The sequence below is a fragment of the Acanthaster planci genome, linkage group LG05 (assembly GCF_054643075.1).
Source record: "Acanthaster planci isolate LZ-2023a linkage group LG05, COTS_SCS, whole genome shotgun sequence".
In the NCBI taxonomy this organism is placed as follows: Eukaryota; Metazoa; Echinodermata; class Asteroidea; order Valvatida; family Acanthasteridae; genus Acanthaster; species Acanthaster planci.
Genome location: NC_141781.1, coordinates 5,732,399 through 5,756,432, shown reverse-complemented (window position 1 = coordinate 5,756,432; position 24,034 = coordinate 5,732,399). Strand labels below are relative to the sequence as shown.

At 40.8% G+C, this 24,034-nt stretch overlaps 2 protein-coding genes across 7 annotated transcripts in view; both read right to left on the bottom strand.

The window, feature by feature from the left end:
- The window catches only part of LOC110988289 (semaphorin-1A-like), a 31,371-nt gene extending 21,534 nt beyond the window's left edge, over window positions 1-9,837 (bottom strand). For 4 of the 5 annotated variants that reach the window (XR_015425494.1, XR_015425493.1, XM_087137440.1 and 1 more), the window contains exons 1-5: window positions 9,680-9,837; window positions 3,673-3,894; window positions 2,301-2,443; window positions 1,278-1,334; window positions 132-233 (exon numbers count right to left, since the gene is read on the bottom strand). Coding sequence is in view for 3 of the 5 variants with exons in the window: in XM_087137440.1 (XP_086993566.1) it covers window positions 132-233; window positions 1,278-1,334; window positions 2,301-2,443; window positions 3,673-3,796 (426 nt within the window). In the remaining 2 variants the exon portion in view is untranslated. Of the gene's footprint in view, window positions 1-131; window positions 234-1,277; window positions 1,335-2,300; window positions 2,444-3,672; window positions 3,895-8,903; window positions 8,928-9,679 lie in introns of those variants that run through there. The other variant, XM_087137441.1, reaches the window with a different exon arrangement.
- Window positions 9,838-11,637: 1,800 nt separating this feature from the next.
- Window positions 11,638-22,329, bottom strand: mrps27 (mitochondrial ribosomal protein S27). 2 transcript variants are annotated; one of them, XM_022252757.2, is made up of 9 exons: window positions 22,187-22,329; window positions 18,606-18,689; window positions 17,612-17,685; window positions 16,577-16,635; window positions 15,192-15,306; window positions 14,666-14,866; window positions 13,863-14,045; window positions 13,225-13,293; window positions 11,638-12,881 (listed from the first exon to the last, which is right to left on the bottom strand). In XM_022252757.2, the coding sequence occupies exons 1-9, from the start codon at window positions 22,293-22,295 to the stop codon at window positions 12,510-12,512; spliced, it is 1,266 nt and encodes a 421-aa protein (XP_022108449.2). In that variant the 5' UTR covers window positions 22,296-22,329; the 3' UTR covers window positions 11,638-12,509. The 2 variants fall into 2 exon arrangements, with proteins under 2 accessions (XP_022108449.2, XP_022108442.2); XM_022252750.2 differs by having other exon boundaries at window positions 18,606-18,698; window positions 22,187-22,328.
- Between the last annotated feature and the right edge of the window lie 1,705 nt (window positions 22,330-24,034).

Here is a 24,034-nt window from a genome sequence, read left to right as displayed (position 1 = left end):
CTTTCAAGTTTTCATGTACATACAGGTGCATCTGAACTAAAATCGATGTTTGGCAAAAGATTTCCTAACCGCTCTGGACACTTGCAGCATTACAGTACATTGGCCACTTCTGACAAGATGAATAGACCTACCGTTGTCTCTGCAAAGACGCACTTTGGGTACTGGGAATCGGTTCCACAGACAAACAGGCAAGTATCAGTCAGGGGCTGAATAATGCTCACGTAGTTGTAACACTGCCAAAAAAACCCAAAAAACACACAAGGTGGAGGAAACCTACTGTAAAACTTGAATTTATTGTAATAGCTTCCTGTTGTTTCCAAAAACTTGTCATCCACTGTGGTAAATAAACCAGGGACTGGCTGAAATTACAACATACTGCGAGTCCATCCTTTAGTCCTTTCACAGAAGTCCAGTCACAAGTAATGGGGTGAACAATGACATAGGAATATGCTTTTGTCACACATCATTTGAATAGCTTGTAAATTGGTTGGAGACTGGATGAGTTGTGACTTGCAGGGACTAACAGGGACGTGTGGTAGACTGGAGTAGAACATATATTAACTCCAAAAAGCCAGGGAGCCTAGAATCCTCTTGTAAACTTACTTTTTTTCCCAAATATTGTTGCCATGCTTTTTTTGTCAAACTAAGCCTTGGGGAGTACATGTACTTCAACTGATGTCCTGTGCTCAAGTGCCTCCTATTTGTGAAAACTGGACATAGCATTTAGGCAAAATGCCCATTCTTCCCAGGACTGGTCAGCCAAAACTGTGAACTTAATTCCCACTGACATGTGTTGAATACAAAGGAAAAACTAAGGCACATTTATGTAATGGACCTACATGTACTGGTACATGGCATGGACATTCCTTTGTCATGTGGAAAGTGGAAAGTGAAAATGCTTGTTTTTCCTTACACTGCAAACATGCATTGCCAAACATGGAATTCTCTTGATGGATTCCTTGACTATTCCTCTTCCTTTTGCTGCCAATAAGCCTAAACCCGAAAAACTTTAAAGACTGTTCTTCAGAGAGTGGGTAATAACCTGGCTTGGTCCACACAGGGTTCTTATACCGACATCTTTCGCTCATGGGTCCATACTTGGTACATGTATGTAAGGCCGGTACACGTACCATGTTGGAGTGTGTACTACTGTACATGTATGAAGATTCAACATTGATTCCAATTATGAGCCTAATAATCACATCACATGTAAATTGTGGAATGTTCCAAAGATTAACAGATACGTGTACATATAAAAGACAGATGAACGGCCTCACCTTATTAGGGTCGCCTGAAGAACAGATGGTGCTTGTGGTAAAATTAAATATTCCAATCTGTAATTTTAAGATAAGATACATGTGTATTTCACTTCTCCAAAATGTTGTATTTATTAGAATAGACTTTCTCATTAGTACACAGATCACGGGCACTTCCCTAACCAACATTCATGCTGATTTCTGCAGGGTGAGGCACTCCCAATTATTTAAGAAGTGAATTAGTAATCGTAGAGTTCCTGGCAATCAAAACAAATGCCTAGGCAATGAAGGACTAAACTCAGGCACTTCACTCTTGGGGTAGGCGTGGAGGCAGGGTCCTAGGCCACTGTTGAAGCAGTTAATCAATGATGAAAATTGCCAGTATCTCCATAGGACTAACCTTCAAATACATGTAAATACACGAGCTAATAGTACTGGTATGTATGTCCTTAGGTGTGAGGTCAAAATACAAACGCTTTTGAAAGCGTTTAACGCTTTGTAAACGGTAAGCCCTACGAACGGTCAACATCGAACAGACGAACGCTTCAGCGAGGCTGGCCGAACCGTTGCGGTCGAGTACACCTTGCACTCTGCAGCTTCCAGTAAACAATGGACAGCTCATCGCATTACGGCATCATAGACTTCTGTGGTCTGGTGATTAGTCATAACAATAGCTCTCTGAATAGGATCTTTTGTTCACAACTATGGCTGTGCAGCCACAAACTCCATTGTTGTCAGGGTTGCTCGTGAAGCTAGACAGTCCAGGACAGACGGTTCATTTCAAACTGTTGAACTGTCCAACACCAAAAGACGGAGGGAATGAAGGGAAATTAACACCAACCGTTCAACTGTTTCTAAACCGTCTGTATTTTGACCTCACGCCTTAGTGTAACTGCTGTAAACTTGGTGTGCTTGCAAAAATTATTTTGAAAAACCTGACTTTTAAAAATAAAAAATAGCCCCTTGTAGTCAAAGCTCTGTGAACTATAACACTGCGACTTCGCAACTAACATCTACAGTCTGTGATGTAAATGTGCTCCTTACATTATTAAGATTGGATGCTTGGACTACATGAAGTGCATCTCGGCCACCGATGTACAGCTGCGACAAATCCTTGTTGAAGACAAGGGTGCGGTAGTTCCCTGGTTTGTTCTGTGAACCTTCCAACATCTGAGCATCTGATAAGCCTGCAAAGCAATGAATTCGGGAATGAACGAAAGCAGGGAAGCATTATTTGTGTCTCTGATGGCTCATTAAACTGACCCTTAACACTGCATTTCCAACGAGTGAAAACCACGTAAAATACACTGTAACTGGCACCTTGCTAATCAAATGCAAATGTTACAATATAAAGGAATGATGAGAACAATGAAAATCATGCCGTCTTCAACAATAAATTCACGCTGCTATCGTTGCTGACGTACTGTACATGTACACATACTCAATACTCATGTACTGTACATGTATTCAATACTCACGTACACTGTACATTGTACGTGTACTTAACTTCACAAAACCTGACGAAAATACTATTTTACTTGCACTGTGAATGCAATTGTATGCTAGATTTTTGTTGATGGATTCCTTGAGTGTTTCTCTTTTATTTCAGATACCCCACACGCTAAAATGCCTCTAAAACAGTTTCCAGAAAGCTATAACCTTGTGTGGAACTGGATTGGTCCACACAGGGTCTGCACAACCTGCATGATGTGGACCTCTTTCGTTCTCCACTCCTTGCGCTAGGCAGGGTTTATCACAGATGTGAAAAATCTCCGTAACAGACCGTTACAATTTTTAATTGGTGAAAACACAAAGTTCCCTGCTGTTCCCCTTGTTATAAAGGAAATGAACCCTCTTTGTACATTCAACCTAAAATTAACCGGCACGCCTTATAAATTTGTGTCTGTAACACTCAAAACTTGTGGTGAACCAACAAGGAATTATGCTAGTTGGAAGGGATGACCTCTCAATAAAATGAGTCAGTTCGGTATTCCAACAGCGCATGCTCAGTACATGTACAAGGCTATTTGCGAACAGCTACATGGACGTGCACACACGATAGTCTGTCCTATCAGCGCATACGCTGACTCACGTGCATGCTTGGTTCCCGAATGAGCCTGGCTTGTTGAAGTACCAAACTGGCCTATGAGAGTTTGGCACTTGGCATTTCTCAGTTGGGGCTACATACATGTACATGTATACACGTACCTAACACTTGCAATTCAGCTTCATATATCTGGGTTCTTTCAAATAATGCAACCTCCATTAGTATTGAAGGAGCTTGTTTTACCAAGAGTAGTTTTGGTCTGCAGCTCGGATTCTATCCAAAGGGGTTAATTAATGCAAAATTTAGGAAGACATGCATGCGTTTCAGTTTAGTCATAAAAACAGCTGCAGTTTAACTTATGAGTTATACCTTCAAATGTAACTCTGGCGGAGTATTCAACACTTGGATATCTGGGTAATCTGTTCTGTGCTGCACAGGCGAAGAGTGTTGCCAGGAGAAACCAACCAATGATCTGGATGCCGACCGACAGCATGGTCACACAGGCTCTGTCTGCTTTATCTGATTATGCAGTACGTGGTCCTGCAGTATGTACTAGATGTGGCTTCTGTTCAGACTTCAGCGATCAAAATTCTGAAAGAAATTTCAGAGGTCCGATATTTAAAAACTGCAGAATTCATCTTTGAATCCGTCAGGAAATTAATTCTGCTCAAGAGTGTCAAGAAGGGGAGGCTGCCCCCTGAAAAAAAGAAAAAGTGAAGTGAAATGTAAACAAATTAAAGGAGATGAAACTCATCACTCTGCTAAAAAATACCTCAAAACTGACCCTTTCCAATACCTGATGAACCCTCTTCCCCCTCCCCCGGAGATCACCCCTAAGAAAAAAATCCTGGCAATGCCCACCGATCTCTCCTCTCATGTACGGTATGTGTACATGTGCCGTATGCGATCATCAGGCCCGACTCCAGCATACATGTATAACGATGTGCATGTGTATATTGTTCATGAACAATTTGAAAAAAAGAAGTTGATTTTTGTCTTCACAAAATACTTACAGGTAATTCTTAACATTTTTACATGCTTTTTAATATCAATTGCTGTTTGTATTTGATTTACAATTTCTCCATTTTCTGTGATGTCAACAAGGATTTTAAAAAATTTTCTATTAAGGTTAAACTTGTAACTACAGTGCTAGTAAATATTCAAATATTCAATAAAATGGAATGCTAGATACAGTGTAAATACTGACTTATTTGAACTGACTCAGCCCTAAGTACATGTAGGCAGCTACTGCACGATATAACCAGCAACCTTTCCGAAAAATTCACCAAAAAGAAAATTCCAGTTTCCGCACACATGCACCATATGCATGCACACTGTATACATTAGTGTTTGTACATGTAGCTCAATGATTCACAAAGTCTGCACTCATTATGCACACAAGCCTTTACACTGCTGCACAGCAACTCTAGCTGGAAACATGAGTGTGCCAGACATTCCAGAGCTGGTAGAATTTCCTTTTGGACAAACCCATCTTATCCATACAAGCATGACAAGGCAAAATACACACCGATGTATGCACATGTACACTGTATGTGTAGCCCAGTGTGTGCACGTTACTGTGCTTGCACTGTTGGGTCATTCTGTAAAAAAACGGGTCCAATTAAACGTGCCAAAAGTGTGACATTTCAGTGTCCCTGTTACACTTGACCTGAGCATGACCTGAGCAATTGGACACGGAAATTATGCCTGAAATAGACTTCAAACTGTTTTATTTGTTTGACGGGTACATGTATGTACATGTACGTATAAAGGGCATTACCACTCTTGGAAATTAAGGAATGTGTTCTAAAGTTACAAAATCATACTAAGACGTACATGTATGTACATGTGTACCAATGTCATTATGCGAAATATCCTGCAAGAAAAATGCTCGCCAATGATGAGCATGTATAGCAGAGTGCAGTAAATTAGGATCATCCGGCCGAGGCACCACTAACATTGCCTAGCAACCGCTGGTTCCAGACAGATTACACACATGCACATGTATGTACAACTACACACATATGGCAGCATAATGAGTCAATTCCAGGAACTGTGCGCAGCTGTGCCATGTGTCTTTTTGATCGATTTTCCAACAAAATTTTTTTATTTTGATGAACTAGGTACATGTATGTGGGTATAATTCCAGAAATTAGGGGGCCATTTTTTCCGAGTCCCTGTCACATCTGACATACATGTATGATTATGTTCTGAACACATTTTCTAATTTCCAGGAGTGATGAATTAATGCAAATTGCCTGTTAAACAAAAACATTGTATTAACAGTTTGAAATGAATTCCAGTGATACTTCCATGTCAAATATGGTAACAAAAGTCAGATGTACACGTACCAGTTAACAAAAATGTCACACTTTTGTACCCCTAATTTCTGGAACTACTGTTACCCATGTACACGTACATACATGTATGTATTACTATTATATAACCCAATTTGGACTCTAGATGAAATTCGTGTAGTTAATGTTGCTCTAGCGATTTGTGGGCGACTGATTTTCTTACACTGGGTGACATATATTGTGATATGGACCATTTTCCCCCTTTCAGAATTTTACAGAGTTTTGTGGCTTGTGATTCTGCTAATGAAGTGTCGACACCATTCTCTAAGGATCTATCATAGAAGCTCAAGACCAGAAGACAGGCCAAAAGAATAACCAGACAAAACATGAAGGACATGACAGACATTACTGTATCTTTCCCTCAAATGACAGCAGACTGGCATTTTGGTAATACCTGTCTTGAATGTTGTATTTTCACGTGACAGGGCAACAAAAACTCTGGCTATACCACGGTCATACCTGTAGATAGTGGATTTTTATTGGTTTCGAATTGATCATGTGACATGCTACAAGAGCACATGTACACATACACTGTATATATGTATCATTCATGTGTCGAGCGCACTGGTGATGTTACCAGGCTGCAAAAAGTGATGGATAACAGTGATCTTTCCCACAGTTGATGTGTCAAATCTACTGCATTGTAATTGTGTACTCTTGGGTACGAAGGTGGATAGTCGCGGTGTGGTACTATACATGTACGCGCGCATTACACGCCCATTAATTACAGGTAGGAGATGTGCACTGTGTGGTGGACATTAAAACACTGTCTGTTCACATGTGCCACTTTCTTTACTCTGACCTTGTCAGAGACCTGCAGGTTATTAAACTTCACTTCATGCTCCCAGCTATGCTAGAGGAACACGATTATGGTCTGATCACTTTTTCTGCTGCGCTCGCCATTGCTGTTTACATTTGTGTAGATAAAATGCTCATTGGTTCTGACTCTTCTTGTCTACTCTTCAAACTTGTTTATACTTTTCAACGGAATGTGGTGTAATTTGTCTTGAAATTCAACCAGTCAACAAAACCCCCCAGTGCTCAATATGAATCGCAGGTTTCTCTAGTGAACAAGTTTGTTATAATCCTAGATTTCTCCCCGCCTTCAAAGAAAAATAGGTCAACAAAGAACATCACAATCAATAACTTTCTTTGAAATTTAATATCTAATTTGCTGTTCAAGTGTTTCAATTTGTTTAAGTGTTTTAATTTATCTTGCATTAAAATATACATGTACATGTATATGCATCTTACACATGTAGAAGACCGTTCCAGAGAAATCAATGACTTTGGTATAACAAACAATTGGAGGCTTTGAGATGCACGGTGGCGGCAGACAAACCGGTCCTTTTTCGCAGTTGTGCATGTGCTCAGATCTATAACGGGCATGCCTAGAAATGCACGTGCATGCCCACATCAACCAAAAAGGACCGTTGTGTCTGCCATCACCAAGCGTCTCAAAGTCTCCCATTGTAATTTGTTGCCTGCAGTGATGGGCACCATGGGTTTTAGGGCTATACCAAATATCCAGATATTCAATGGAGTATTGAATATTCAAATGCAAAATTCATGAAGACAAAGGGAGAATTTTCTTTTGTTTTAAATGAGAAAAATTACACTGTGGAGGCTTTTTTAAAGCAGATTCAAATGAAAAGCGACAGAAATCTTACGATTCAAAAAGTAAACTATTCATTAAAAAATTTTAATAGACAAGAAGTTTCTTGCTACATGTAAATCATGGCTGGAGATACTCCTAGATGTGAGAAGCTATTAGGGTGATTATAATGTACAATTGTTTGCTTTATTGCAACTGATTTTGTATATGTTCGTTGACAATCTGCCCGTCAGAATGACCAAATATTCGGATATTCAATCAAATTGAAGGTCAAATATTCAAATAGTGAATTATTTGAATTGACTCAGCCCTAATGGGGTTTGTACACCCTCAGGGGCAAATGGCAATCTCAGCTTTGCATCGAGTGCCATTTGCTCCCTCGGGTGTACGAAAAACCATGGACTCCCACACTGCAGGTAACAATTGTTAAATGTTAGACATCACATCAGGAAGCTGCCTGATGATACAACATGCACACATACGTGTACACAACCCGGCAGTATACATGTACAGGATACCGGTGATTTACAAATCAAATGTGCTCAGATAATTAGCAAAGCTGGTATGCACAGTACTGAGTGTACATTCAATTTGTACACAACATATGGCAACATGCACGGGTATTATACATGTACATGTGTATGTAACATAAATGCAATGGAATGTGAAAGAGGAAGTTAAGTACCAAATTTCAGTTTAAAGATTCAGTTACTTTTGTACATGTACATAAGTGATTGTTATGTATGCCTCTCCGAGTAACAACATGCCGTACTAGCACTGTACATGTACACTACATTGTACATACATGTACTCTCCATACAGAGCTTTTTTTAGAAGTCTTTGCATGGAAACATTAGCCCATGTTTATTGGGAACATTTATGAATTACACTTACTGTACATGAATGCACACACATTTCATGCCACATGGAACGTGAGACAGAGTAAACCTACTGCTGCATGAATTTGCAGTTTCTGAGGTACAGTTAAATACCAGGAAACTGCACGCATCATTTTGCCAATATCACCATGCACTATGGCAATCAGTCAAAACCAGTCCGGAAAGAGGCCCTACAGATAAACCTACATATAGGAGACTTGTCTAAAAATATTGTGTTTTCTAAGTAATGCTTCAGACTTTTCTTAGCTGAATTTCACTTTATCACTTTCTGACGGCTCTCATACATGTTAAGGGAAATTTAGTGTTGTTGCTGGCTTCACTCACAAAAAAAATTAAGCAGAAATTGACCCACATGTGTACGTGAACACTTCAAATGATCATACATTGTTTCTAACAGTGAACACGAAAGTCACGCATTAGTCTTGAAGCGCCAACTGGCATAATTCTGAACACAAACGGATACTTGTCAAAGATTTTGCTGTTCCTGATTTTGGTGGGATTAATGTGAAAGACTTAATTCTCATAAAAATCCTTTCAAAAAGCCAACTTTGGTCCCCAGTGGTCATGAAATTTATTTATGGTCCTAAAATAACTGAATAGACATTGATAGAGGCTTGAGAAACTGCATCTAGCCATGAAGTATCATAATACCGACATGCATCTTCTTTAATAAATTTTCATTCAAAGATAAAGTTTTGGTGATCTTAAGGGAAAAAATAATGACTCCACCTTAGCAGTTGTGTACAAAGTCTATGGGAGTGAAGAGAATGTTCTCAGTATTTCCAAACAGCATGGGTAAATGTTTCTCAATCTCAGTCCAGAATACCTGTCTTTCCAGCATTTCTTTGACTGACTTTAAGTTTTATTGAGATGATATACATGTATGATGAGAAAAGTGGAGTCAGGATGCAACATTTTAGCCGTCTTTTACGTTATACAAACAATCAAAGCATAAATGTTTCAACTGAAATAAAAAGGGAACTCCCCTCTCAAGCACCCGAGACGCACGACAAAAGAATGTGCAACACACACCCACTGCTGTCATAAACAAGGCCTGATGTTATCACAGACTCATCATGGTTACAGCTACATGTAGCGCCCGACTGGGGGCCAGTCTACTGAACTACCAATGCCAGGGCCTCAATTCGGCGCCGTCTGTGGCTTCAACTGTTTATTTACTAGCTGACTTTGAAGCTGTAAGCGCAGTAATATGTCTAATAGTGCCACAGAACATCAAATAAGATGCAAGAAAGCTAAAAATTACAGTAATCCAATTTAATTTAAACGCTTCAGGCCCACAATCGGGGACTGGTTTTGGGAACGAACCTCAGACGTAGACGAATTGAGTATTGAAAAACGACCCGGAATTAATCACGGAGGGGGTTCAGTAGACTGGCCCCCAGTCTGGGGCTAGGTGGTTACAGCATATTACCCTCCTATCCTCCCTCCCCCCATTTTTTTCTGCCGAGCGAGTTTTTCTTCTTCAAAGCGCTTAAATCGTTTACCTTTTCAGCCGGGTCATGCAGGAAAATTTTTCCGTCACCGTGTCTTCGTAATCGAGCAACTGATTCTGCTCCCGTACCGTCACCGCGCTGTAATGTTTGCTTGCAGTGTAGCCTTGTCGCGCAAGCGCAGCGCAACACGACAGTCAACGACACGCATAATTACGCGACATCCACCGAAAGAGGGCGCAAGTGCATGTATGCGGTATCTAATTAGATCTTCACCGTGTACATGCACTGATTTGGAATAAACGCCTGGTTGAATTTTTGTGGGGAATTTAATAAAATCAACCTCTTTTACGACGAGTGACAAAGTAATGAGCACAGACACTCAAAGTAATCCACTAGGCTTTGACTGATTTTTGCTGGGGCAGTTTCGTGCGGATATTCTCGTGCAACATTTAAGTTGCTTAATTTGGAATTATAATACACTGCACTGCCATTTGAAATAAGATGTTTGTATGAATTGTGGCTGAATATCTTTATATAGAACTGAAGATGTGACTTCAACACAAATGTTGACCTAAAAAAGGCACAAGAGTCACAAGACCAGAGCTATTCAAATGATCGCTTAGAAAATCAGTTCGTTGTTCACCTTGTTACCATGTTGTTACTAAGTTATGACATGGTTTTGTGATATGACTTGTAACTGAACTTGAGATGATAAAACTGGCGATCGTGACCGGATAAGCTCTAGAATGTATGTGTGAACTAGTCGGTGTTAAATCAAGTACACGCACTCTGCATTTGACACCTCTGGAGTGGTTTTTTTTTGGAACAACTACTTGGCATGACTAAATATTACGGTGAACATTCCTTCACAAATTATGCCTCTTATCTGTGGAATAAGCAACCAATGGAAATTTGATCTGCAGACTCCTGAAATTTTTAAAGCCCACTTAGACACTCATCTTTTTAAACAGTACTTCTCTTAATGGATTTTAATTGTTTTTGTAGCTTGTTAATTTCGTTGTCAACTTTTAATACTTATATTTAATTGTACAGCCCTTTGAGATATCTATGGCATGGAAGACATTTTGTAACATTATTGTTACAGCACTGTTGTTGATGACCACTGCGGTGCTCTTTCAGAGAGATCCCAAAAAACATTTTCTGTCACTCGTTTTTCCAAATATGGTAGGCCACTCTATCAGATAAGTATTATCTTCTGTCTGAAGATTCAAGAAATCAAGATGCACTTACGGATGCACTTGAATATCTTCAAGAAATGCACATCATCTTTTAAGAAAGTGTTTTAAATGATTAAATTAGTACATGTACATGTTTATGTACATTTTACACATGTAGCCGATTCATTCAAGCTTCTTGAGTGTGTTACATTTCAGGTTAAAGTAGAGCTTTTTCGTTTTGCTCAATGCTTTACATAATGTGTAATAGAAAAAACTGGTATGTCTGGTACAAGCCTCCAAGACCTTCAACACTCCCTCATGCTTAAAACTTGGAAACACGGACACGGCTGTTTCTCTTTGTCTTTAATAGTGTAATTTGGTTCTTGAGAATCTGTCAAACCTATCAATGTTGCTGGGGGGTGTCGGGGGGTCACCCCTCCCTCCCCGTTGGTCCCATTGGTTAGTTTTTGTTAGCAAAATCATGGCCTGTCGGCCAAAAAAAAAAAATGAAAAAAAAAAAATGAAGATGAAAGGAAGGGGGATACAGTACTCGTTTTACGGGACAGTCCATCAGCAAATTCCACATGGCACCCTCTCATTCAAAATGGTCTAGCAACACGCGGGAATACCTGTTGATTGTGTTTCGATGATGTGGCATGAGCAAATTTGACGGTATGCACACGACTGGATAAAGGTCTGAGAGGTCTAATTGACGATGCGGCACGCAGGGTCAAGCTCAGGCAGATGAGTACAGGCCTGCTGTTTTGCCTGGCACTGGGCAAAATACCACAGGAGACACCACAAGACTCGTAACGTTTGCCTCACAAACACTTATATTTTCAACCACCTGCAAACTTTATTTCTACTGGGCCAGCACTGGCAGTACTTAAGTGTAACATTTCCAGCACAATGTCTGGTATTCCAACAGTGCACACCCAGTGAGAGGCTATTCAGGAATAGCTACATGCATGCACGATAGGCTGTCCTGTAAGTGCAGTCATACGCTAACATGCGCACTCGCTTTCTTCCCAACAAACCTTGTTTTTTTGGAATACCAAACTGGCTTATTGGAAATGGCCACCTAACAATGTGACTTGTACAGCATGTGGGTTCTTTGCCAAATCTTAGCACAATCGCTGTTTTTGTCTTCGTCTGAAGGTCCACCATCGGTTTCAAACACTTTTCTGCTGTTTTGAAATTAAGAGGAAAAGTACTTTTAATTTTGGCCTCAAACAATCAGCTTGATGGTTCTGGAGCGGCTAAATAAAGCTGCATTTAATTTAAGGGTCTCATATCTCCTAAGGGAAGGGAAATACTTCATAAAACTCAGACTCAAAAATGATGACTGAGCAAAGATTTGGACCCCCGCACTACAAGCAAACGATTGAATTACCTGCTCTACACGGTGTTGAGTGTGCCAATTAATTTTTCAATGGAGTCATGCTTTCCCACTTGCAAGTCATGAACGAAGAGGTATCGGTGTGCTTTTGCTGAAGTCAAGCTAAGCCCCCTGCGGTCGGTGTTCAATGGTGTGCCCCACTATCCAACCCATGTGAGGAAGGCACAATGAACAATGGCTGAATGGTCGATGCAAGCTAGAGGAATCTTCACACCGTCCAACATGGAAGCAGGATGCCATGTATCAGATGTTGTAAGCAACCGTTTGGTTCAGTCTGTCTTCCATTGGTCTTCATTCTTTCCCTTTACACTGTCTGCTTGTCCAATTCTTGCTCCTCTGTTGTCTCCCCAGACTGCTCCTTCCCCGCCTCGGCATCTGCCGCCGCCTTCCGTCGCTCTTCCTTCTGAAGCCAGTAGCGGAGCCCTCCTGTGGCCTCCAAGAGCTTCTCCAGCTTCTTCTTCTTCAGAGACACCTCGTACTCCTGGGCGGCCCTGATCTGCCTCCGGACGGCCTCCACGTGCTGGCGATGCCACTCGGCCAGCATCTCTGGGTACTGCTCTGCGTGGGTGTGGTCCGCTTGCAGCCTCTGGATCTCAGGGAGGATTTCTGTCGTCACCAGGCTGTCCAGCGACTCGGCCGATATTCTGCCCTCGGCTTGCAGCCTGGACACACATTCCTTGAGACAGAAAGAAAAATAAAATTTAGGAAAACAACTTTTCTATAACATTATAGACAGCAGCAACCTAATAATCAAGGGAGCCTTTGACTGAAAACAAGGCAGTATAAAATCATGCTCACCGTGAAGTGCTAATTAATTTGCTTTGTTGGCTAGACGCACTGGACATTGGAGTGAACTTAGTGCAACAGTTCACCACAGTAAGCATCTGAACTTGCCCAACAATGCCCAACGATCTCTGCTGATGAGCCACTGCTCACACAGTCAAATGCATGGCAAAAAATGCAGGAGAGACAAATAACCGGCTAAACTGAGAAGAGCTTCCAACGCCTTATGAACTGACCTGCAACTGGCCCCTCAGCTCCTCTTCAACGTCTGGTTGCTCTTCCGGCACAGCTAGCAACCCCTCAACCTGCAATGTCGGAGAGAAACATGTATATAATCTGTCTTCTCCAGTCCAGACAGTCTTCAAGAACTAGTGGATTCACCTCTTGCCAATCAAGAACTTTGGGGAGGGTGCAACAACTCACCAGAAAGGTTCAGGGGCATTATGATAAATGTTTAAGCAATCCACAGAAAGAATCCTATTTTGGGGTAGTTTTGAAGATGGTACTGGGCCTTGTTAAAATTTTGCATGCCTAAGGGAAATTTCCACCGTGATGAGCGAAACAGCAATGTCATCTCGGGCAGAACCTTCAGCACTGCAACTGCTTCTGAGTATAAAAGTTGCCAGCATGTTGGATCTTTATTGTAACTTCTGGGTTTGTTTCGGATGTTTCATAGTTAATTCAGTGCATGTCCAGGTTAAAGGCCGGTCGTTGTAGCAAACATTGCAAAAAGTGGAACACAGCAACCAATTCAATGTCAAAAGCTTCGAGAGAACTACCCAGCTAAACCTGAATGAGGGCGGGCTTTCCGGTCAAGGTCATGAATTCAGCTGCCGACCCCTGTAACCCACAGGCAAATGTCCGCCCTACTTACGACTTCTTGGACCAGACAGGGTCCACCGTCTCCTGTCCGTTCTGCCTCAGCTTGCAAGAATCTAGCAGCCTGTTTTAACCTTCCCGCCATCACAAGGCCAAGGGCGTGGTAACTGCTGGAGAGAAGACTAGTCTGACCCCTGGTGGCATCTGCAAAGGTCATGCCCAAGTCATGCATCACTTCCTGCATGATAAAGAAAATTACATTTCACTTGGCTGCTGGAATCAGCAGGCTGTGGAATAATGCGAGTTAATTGGGAATGACATTTGGAGGTGAAGAGATTTCCACAGAACATCCAACGGCGGGGTTGTTTCAATGACTACTGTGACGTTCCGGGACTTTTTGAAGTCGGACAAAATATAATATCGCAATTGACTTATGGTGACTCGTGAGCTTCAATTTCCACTTTTAATGCACACAAACACATGCAGTCAAAGGCTGCTCTGTACCTGCAGGTCCCTCTCAAATGACATCACTTCCTACAGATTGCCATGTGCATCGGCATTTGTTTTACTTCATCGGCTGCACTGTTTGTCAAAGATATTTAAATCAGCATGAATGCAAGTATAGAACATGTGCACACCGTGCACACGTGCAAATGTCAACGTTGTATAAAACATTGGAACTGTAATTTTCCTACAAAGATGGCGTCCAACAAGAAAGATCTATGCTTAATGAGTGCTCGGTGCTACATTCACTGTAAGATGGTTTCCACAAAAAACAACCCTAGTTTTGTAACGAAATGAGCTCTGTGGACAACGGACAAAATTTGTGTCGATGCAGTTTCCTCAACACTCTCTCACCCTTGCGCTGTCTCCTGATTTCAAGTACCGATGGCAACAATACAGGGCAAGCAGCCGGGACAGGGGCTCCTCGTCGGTCAACACCTCCAGTGTCATCATCTCCATGGCAACCGCAGCCGCACCCTTGATGTCCCCCCTCTCTAAGTAGTCATCCAAGAGTAAGTTGAAGGTGAAGTTGTCAGGAAACACTCCGTAATTTGTCTGTCAAAGCAGAGGGACAGAAGTGATGCGCACTGTGTTTCATGTGACTGTAGAGGACTTTCACAAGACTGCTGGGACATCTTTGGTCCACATATCCAGAACAAAATTACTGTCACGGTAATAATGGTGCCTAATTCCTGTTTCTCTTGTCCGTTTGTGTAAGTGGCGGAAAGTGTTGACTAACATTGTATGGGAAAGAAATGAAGTACGCAGATGCGGAAAGCGAATGGAGAGAAAAGTGTGCTTATAGAAGGGTAGCCTCGCTCAACACGCTTAAAAAAGCTAACATGTTTTTCTTTGCAAAGCAAAATATGTGGTCACCGACCTTGTCCTGGAGGACTTTCACAGCTGTGTCAGCCTGTCCTAGATCCAGGCATGTTCTGATGAAGCTGTGCATGGTGGATGCTCGGAGATGATGGGCCACAGAAGAGTGACGGTGACTACAAATTATTAAAAACACAAAGGAAAATGTTCTCAAACAGACAAATGACATTGAAATTGTCGCTTACAGAGGATCACAAATCAGACATTGCCAGGATTTTTTTCCAGGGGGGCTAGACCTTTTCCACAAGGGGGCAAAGCACTCATCAGTAACAAACTGATATACATGTACCATTAATGAAAGAAGGGGTCAGTTCCAAGATATTTATAAACAAATTGGCGATCTTTATTCCCTTTCCTCCTTTTTTTCATTCTTGTTGCTTTTTCTTTTCCTTCTTTTCCCTTTTTTAGTTTTCTCTTTTGTGGGGGAGGAGGCCAGCATCCCCCTTGCCCTCCCCCTTGTAGAGGATTACATAGTGTATCATGGTAGATTCTTCTAAAGCCGGGCACCCAACCAGAAGTGGAGTTCACCAGTGAGCACAATCGCCTGGCTCCACCCAAGAGCCAAACACATGTATGATATGTAGGCATATACATATGAAGCTTGCTACCAAGAGGTTGCCACGGAAAGGCCACTTTTCACAGTGCATTTTGGGAAATAGTCAACAAATTCAGTTGACGAAATGCTAGCGGGGAACTTGATTTATTACGTATGTTTGTTTGTCAGGGAAGGAGATTCATAAGTGTATCTCAAGTAGCAGTTTATAATTTGTCTTTTTTCTCCTAGTTTCCAACAGACATATGCTCAAATGCAAATTACGGCAAGCTAGCCATGCTTCTGTCGACCATAAACTGAAAGTGACGCACTGTATTATGAATCGCCCCTATTCCAACAGAGAGAACAAAATGGACATGAAAGTCAAAAGGTGACAACAAATCTTGTCTATGAACCTTATTTGTGGAAATCGACTACAAATGAGGACGTGTACATGTAACGTATCTGTATTTGGGCAAGTCCAAAATTCCACGCACGCTAATGAACATGGAGCGCTGTTGCACAGGAAGCTCTGCCCTAATTGGTTTATTTATTGACCAAAAACCTGTCTCATTGATCCGGGCAAGTATGCATAGTCCTACAAAGAGTGCATCCAACAAATGACTAAAGTTGAGAAGTGGCTTCATTTAGGCAAATTGTGAGCCAAAATATTGTGAATTTCTGATACTAAAGACGAACCCAATCTCACTGACCAGGATAAATGAAATGACAACGCTGGTGGGCAGCTCAGGAAAAAAATGACATGTGCCAGACGGTAATTATTGAAAAGGGAAAGGGTGAGTTTGGGCTCTCCCGACAGGATTCAAGCAACATCTACACGTACATGTACATACCAATACAGATATTGTTCGGCTGACTTCAGGTCATGCTCATCAGAAATGTTGTCCATGAACTGCATGAAAGAAATCAGAAATGCAAAAAGAAATAAGATTGTTTTGTATGTTGTACATTGTACAAATATTTTCCCTGAGATATTTTCTTTCTGACAAGCATATTATTTTCACACCCTGGATGTCTTTCAAAAAGCAATTTTTCTCAAAGCCAAGATTTCTTACTGCAAGGAGTTCCAACAAAGCAAGGCTGTGAATTTTTTTCTTAGATTCCGATAATATTATTATCATTTTTATTCCTGGGAAAGCACTGAAAATACAGTGAATATAAAGTATGCCAATGAAGGGCAACATACCAATAATTCTTCTCATCTATAAAATTTGGACAGCTAATGAACTATGAACATTTTTTCTGCAAATTACATGTACATTTCATATTTGTTCACTGCTGGGATAAGGGATATGTTTTAACACCCTCAGGTCGTCTCTGTCTTGATGTTTTCACTTGTATTCTCAGAATAATTAAGAGTGGTAAAGGTATGTAAGCTTCGAACATCAGCAGATGGCGGTCCCTGAATTACCTCATACAGTGCGATGGTACATGGATGCATGTGATAAAGCACCTGCAATAGTGATGTCTATTGGGGAAAGTGACATGCATTTTTGTTGCCTTGTCTATTGTTGATTCTGGGCCAATGATAAAACGATTCAAGACAGAGGTGTGATATGTATATTTCTCTTTGTGTAAGTCATGAGTCAAATCACACATTTAAATTAAAAGCCGCTGCTTTTAATTTCAAGCATGCCAGAGGCAACCCAGATTTTTGCTATTTAGCAACAAGATTCACCTTATGGAGGCCCACAGTGGCCAACAGGTGAACTAGATTTTTGCTATTTACCAACAAGACTCACCTTATGGAGGCCCACAGAGGCCAAAGGCAAACTAGATTTTTGCTATTTACCAACAAGACTCACCTTATGGAGGCCCACAGAGGCCAAAGGCAAACTAGATTTTTGCTATTTACCAACAAGACTGACCTTATGGAGGTCCACAGAGGCCACAGGTTTCTTGAAGTCAAAGAAGTCTGCATCCAGTGTGATCTTCAGTTCATCTGTGCAGCATGAACATCAATTCAACATGTTGTAGCCATACTGGTACAAGTACAGCCCAGAGATACAGTAAATGGACTGACGGGGATTTATGTCCACTTTGAAATATACATGTACATGTAGGTTGAAGGTTTCAGGTTATTTTCAATTGTCAAAAGCCATAGAGGATATAAGTTATGCTACGGGAGAAGAGGAATTGACAAAATTCTAAAGCTGTCCAGCGGAGGAGATTCAAAAGGCGAATGGATTGTTGTGTCAAGGGACCCTGATCATGAATGAATTTTGTACACAAAAACGCCGTGCTAAAATTTTGTTTTATTTGTGTTGTTTGTTTTCTGCATTCATTGCTATCTTTCTTACTTGTGGCTGTTTTACAGGACACCTGAAACATTCATCCTGTTTTTCAAAGAGGACATAAATCCCCATCCCCTATAAATTATACCTACAAAGGTGGCCATTGAATTGATTATTTTCTTTGTTGTGCGAGTCACAGCATCCCACAACCTCAAATTCAAGTGAAAGGAATGAAAAATAGAAAACAATTTAAAAAATCACAATGCAATGAACAGTAAACTCCTTCCACCTATAAAACTGAGGAGTGTACATTAACTGTGCTTGATAGTTTCTTTGCTTTGCTCTGAAATGACAAAAAGAGAATCTACAGAGCACAAGAAGGCCGGGCTTGGACTACGACTGCTTAACTATCCCAACCAAAAAAAAATACACAGGATTCTGTACGGAAATCCCCACATATGCCTCACAAAACTTTGAGGCCAAACTTGAAGGTTCAAAACTAGGAAGGATTTCAAGTAGCAACACTTTAAAAGTCTTGGCTCTTTAAAAGTATGCATTTATTCTGGCCAACTCCAGGGTGACCGAGACAATCTGTTTTACTTGAATCAAAAAAGCATGATAGGCTTACCCATGTTCGTAGCTAAAATCTTTCTGGTCCGCCACGCACTCGTTCCTTTGTAGGCATCGGTAAGCAATGTTCTCTGCCCTATCACTGTATTCCCTGATAAGAAAACAAATACCATGCATGCACAATGTGATAAATACAAACGGTGGGGTTGGAAACAAGAGATTGGTAAATACAAAAATTCAGATTTTTCAAAAATACTCAGTCTTATGGTCTGAAACTATCGCACCAGCCGTTTTCAAGAGCTATAGGTACATGTACCTCACAATTGCTCTCGCGGGAAAATTTCACAAAAAAGTGGAATTTGCACAATTACAAAAATACACAGCATTATTAGCCAGATTCACGGACCCCGTGACAATATTCCCGATAAGCTATTTTTGGAATTATTGGTTGAACATCGTTTTTGACCTTGAAAATACCGATAGGGTACGTGTGATTTGCAGAATCTACGTACCTTGAAAATTGACATAAAAATCTTCGAATCCGCAGTAAAACTTTTTTACAAAAATTACATATTCGACCCACAAAATGATATGGCAATATTCACAGCAATCCCTATTTCAGACAAATATGACTGAACTCCCCTACATGTACCTTGGTTTCATTTTTTATCTTACCTGTGGTACATGTTGGATTGAACAGCATTAACAAAGAAAACTGAACCATGCGGTGGTTATCATTACTAATTACCTTGCACATCATCATCGTCAGCTCAACTCCACTGTTAAAATGAGGGGAAGAGGACACTGAGAGGCTCCTCCCCCCCCCACAGTTGGGAGAAATTCTGGTTCCCACCCCCCCAATTTCAGTTTCAAATTGTACACGAGATACAGATATTTGAAATCGTATGTAATTTCCCAATATGTATTTAATAATTATAAACTGTCTGAAAATACCAACTAGGTCACAAGTATTTAACCTATGGCCTAGGTGTATAGGCCCTATGCTTGGTCATTCGCGTGGTCGGACATCCAGGAACTTCAGTACACTATTGAATAGCACGAAGGATAAATTTGCCCCTTTGCCATGTGTTATAAGTTTGTAGTGGCATCATGCCGACTGCCAGAATGGAGCGATGGTGCACACATACAGATATTATTTTATCATAACTTCTGTTAGGGGGCCTAGTAGCCGGAGGTGGGAGACCTATCATTTGAATGCAAATTTAAAGCCTTTTAAGAAGACATCATAATAAAAATAATAGGAGCATTGTGAAATGTCCATTACTGTAGCTAGCATTGTGACCCCGTGTAAATAACAATCATGACTGTTGAATGGCTCCAATGTCACAGCGAAGACACACTGCACTAAGCATGGTGAGTAGGCCCCTCACTCTCCTAGCCTACTTGGATTTGGAACATAGGTCTACGTCGAGTTAATGAGAATTGTATACTGGAGGATCCCTTGTTTTTTGTCATTTTAATCTTGCAAAACTGGTAAATGTATGTAATTTCTCCCAAAAAACACAGGCAGCACTTTCTTCATTGCACGGACCTAATTTTTGGAAATGTCTCATTGTAAATTGTGAGAAAAATGTGACTTTTTCACTGATAAACCAGTCATGCAAATTTGAATCCACCACGTGTCATGTGTTAAAACACTCATGGTTTCCCCGCATAATTTCCCTCAAAACTCAAACACTGCCCTTTTTTGACAAAATCAACCCTACAGTTATTGAGCATAATGTCACAGTCACTTACCAAGTTGAATTCAAAAGTTAAAATGTAGCTCTCCCTTATTATACTCAGCCTAAGTTAGGGAGTCCGACACCTTTTGCATTTTTCAGGAATTCAGCAACAAATTTGGTGTCATTAGAAAGCTTATCAAATGACTATTACAATGGTACTACAATTACATCAATAGCTTCTTCCGTCAACAAGTTCTGGCAAAATTAATGATAATTTGAAGGGGGTAACTTTCGGTCACCACTTCTAGTTTCACGTACACATTTGATTCAAGACCAATTTTTCATCTATTTTGAAGAAAAAATCCAACAAATCTGGTACCAGAGGAAACAAAACGAACAACCCCACACAATAGTCTCTGACACTTAATATTTTTTGGTGGTGTACAGTTCATGACTCAAGAGGACATGCATAAACAAAAGTCTGGGCGCAAAAATGAGCAGTGTCAAATGCGTGTATACAGCAATGCAGTATGTTCACTCCTGATTTTGCTCAAAAATGTTTTCCTATTAATCAATAACATATCATTTTTCTATTAATTAGTCCAATAAAAAAAACTTGTTAAAACTGACAGAAAGCCAACGTGTATATTCATCAAAAATTATTCGTAAAAACTTTCATTCTCATTTTCAGATGCGCATCCCATGTGTGTTGAAAATACATGTACATGTATGTTACCGGTACTTCGCACTCTCAGTCGTGAAACGTATTTTCCAGGCATAATCCAAAATGATACATTTTATACATGTAGACGTTTTTTGAGGTGGTCATGGTGGCAGTGTGACATACATGTACCGGTACAAAGGTGTCACGATTGTTTTACTGCTGTATTAGGTAACGTTCAAAGTTCCAAAAAATCATTTTTTTACCCTCCTCAGCCTCCTTTTAAGTAGGTTTTCACCAAAATATGTTTGTATTTAAGGAAAAGAAATCCCTTTTTGATACACATCTTCTCTGTAGAAGATCATTTTACTTCCTTCAAAATACTACACCAAATTAGTCAAAGTTTGGTTCCATCCAAAACTTGTTTCATTCTCCGTCCAAATCTCACAAGAACTGTTTACATGACCCAACTCTCGCATGAAAAACAACGAAAAATGAGAACATGACATCACACACTGAAGATCAAAGTGGCCACGCCCGTGATCGTTACATTGAAAAGTATATCACTGAAAAGAACAAGGTTTCTCCTTAACTTAAGTTGTTTGATATTTCGTGGATCGTTTCTGTGTACAGTATTTGCTCTGAAAATAAAAAATGTGGGCCTATGGCAAATTCTTTAAAATAAGGTCGTTGAGCATTAGGTCACTTGACCCCTCATCGTCTCAACGGCTGTTCCATGTCAAGACATATGTAATACACGGACTGAGCATAAGATATTACATGTACCAATGGGCTCTTCCAACTCTTTGGCAGCAGTTTAGGTATCTTGACATGGAACAGCCATTGAGACGATGAGGGGTCAAGTGACGTAATGCTCAACGACCTTATTTTAAAGATGGCGACTGAGAAAGCGAGCCCATTAGATTGAATGGATAGAGGCAAAAAGACTGGAAAATACCTGAATAACGCAAGTGAAATCATTCAATAAATGGTTTTTAGAAAGCGGAAAGGTCAAGAATCATGTTCGTGTGCAAAAGAAATTGCGCCCACGATGATAAGTGGGTGCACCGGAATGTTCAATACGCCGACACGAAATTGGGTATACGGATGTGTGGCTAAGGATGGATCGGGAGTGAAAGTCCGTGCCACACTAGTGGGGCTGTGCAGGTGACAGGATAAATTAACAGTCATGGCAGTCCCCGGCCCCGAGTTCATTGTTACATGTTTAAACTTTTAGCTTGAGACTGAACTCAAACACAGACCATTGACTTTATTGGGTGTTAATGTAAGTACCTCGGACAGTGGCTTCACTGATTGGAAACAAACTCTTCACCCATGTTGGTCTCTGTAGCTGCAGCAACGAAGCAAGTGCACGTACACACGCTCTTCTGTAAAGCGCCATGTTGATTTTGTTTGAAGAACGCCCTCTGGCGTTCACAAGCGTAGAATCACTGTACATTAATTTTACAACAGTTTGTTGATTCACGCTGAAGTGGCGCGGTCCCAAATGGGGCGCACTTTGCCTCTCTTCCTGGAACCGGAGCAATATTTTACTTTAAATTTCACAATAGGTTAAAATATACGGAACTGCCAATATTCTGATGAATAGATTTCGGTTTTTCTTTTATGCTACGAAGTTCCAATAAAATTTTATTTTCACCGATTTTTAATTTTTGCATAACCTGATAAACTCTTACATGGGTATGTGAGTAGAGGTAATGACGAGTTACCAGAATTTATCACCTTCGTAAATGTTTATGATGAATTATCGGGGATTTTTTCAAGTTCGCCACGGTGCCCATATCCGAAAACGCCAGCGTTTTTGGATATTGGATGAAATTTCCAGTGACACTGAAAACGTTCAAAAGGGTTCAACACCATGTATCTTGTGATGCACAAGGTGTTAGCTGCAGGCTTCTCAGCTATAGCCGCTTCTTATATGACTTCCTTGTTTCCAGTATGCTGAACTGTCCAAAAATCTTTTAACGTAACCCTGGTGTCAACGGCGCGGGGATTGAGATCGACAGATATCACCAAATATGGCCACAACTGTTTTTTTTTATCGGGCCAACTTGGTACAGATTTTTTGTAATCCTCACCGATCACCCCAGGCATACACCACAATTAAGCCTGTAAACTCCCATTGGCTAGACCCCAACTGCTGCCGAGTTAAAATTCTTGAAATGTCAGTCACCCCAAGGAGGCCATAATTAATTTGGTCGCTATCAGGAACCGGATCTCTTTGTTGATAGACCTGTGCTGACTGGCAGCTGTTTGGGTTGTGACCTGGTATTACTTATACTTCCACAGCAGGATAATAGAATGTAGTGAGAGGGGACCTGAGGGATGCATTATTAGCTACCACAAAACAGTCGTTTAGGTTTAAGCAGGACCGGAAACTGACCTGGAGATCACAATCACCTTGTGAGGAAGGGTGTAATTTAGGGGGCGGGGGCTGCTGCTCAGAGGGTACGTTAAAACACCTTCACGGTACACGTCACCGGCGCATTGCCGTACTACGGCGCTCTGTGAGTGCCATCCGACTTGTTCAGATACCTAGATAATTTATCTTAGTAGGTCGACGTATAAAGCGTATTTAGTCGATTTAACGAGATAAATAATGTAGTTAAGTCGACTTCCTAACTATAGTAAGTCGACATCGACATCGATGACATCAAGTCTGCTTCCAGAGTTCCCTATATCGACTTGGCGCGATAATTTATGTATTTAAGTCGACTTCCTAATTCAACATAAGTCGACTTGTCGAGATAATTTATGTCATCAAATCTAGTACCAGAACTCGGTATGTCGTCTCGGAGAGATAATTTTTGTTGTCAAGTCTACTTCCGGATTTTGCTTGTGTCAACTTGGCGAAATAAGTTAAATACTCAAGTCAAATTCCTAATTCTAGTAAGTCGACTTGGCGAGAAAATACGCTGCAGGTCACGTTCACTTGTGAGTAGTCAGTTCATGCCTGCATGTTGTACACTTGATGACATGGATTATCTCGCCAAGTCGACTTACTAGAATTATGAAGTCAACTTACAACATAATTTATATCGCCAAATCCACGCAGCGAATATTAAAGGCAGACTTGATGACATAAATTATCTCGCAAGGTCGACTTACTAGAATTAGGAA

Excerpts from the sequence above, each read along its gene's own strand:
- mrps27 (XM_022252750.2), bottom strand. The coding sequence starts at position 22,295 with ATGGCGCTTTACAGAAGAGCGTGTGTACGTGCACTTGCTTCGTTGCTG. Across the intron at positions 17,686-18,605 it reads GATTTTAGCTACGAACATGG|ATGAACTGAAGATCACACTG; the intron begins GTAAGCCTATCA and ends CATGCTGCACAG. Across the intron at positions 14,046-14,665 it reads AATCAGGAGACAGCGCAAGG|GAAGTGATGCATGACTTGGG; the intron begins GTGAGAGAGTGT and ends TTTATCATGCAG.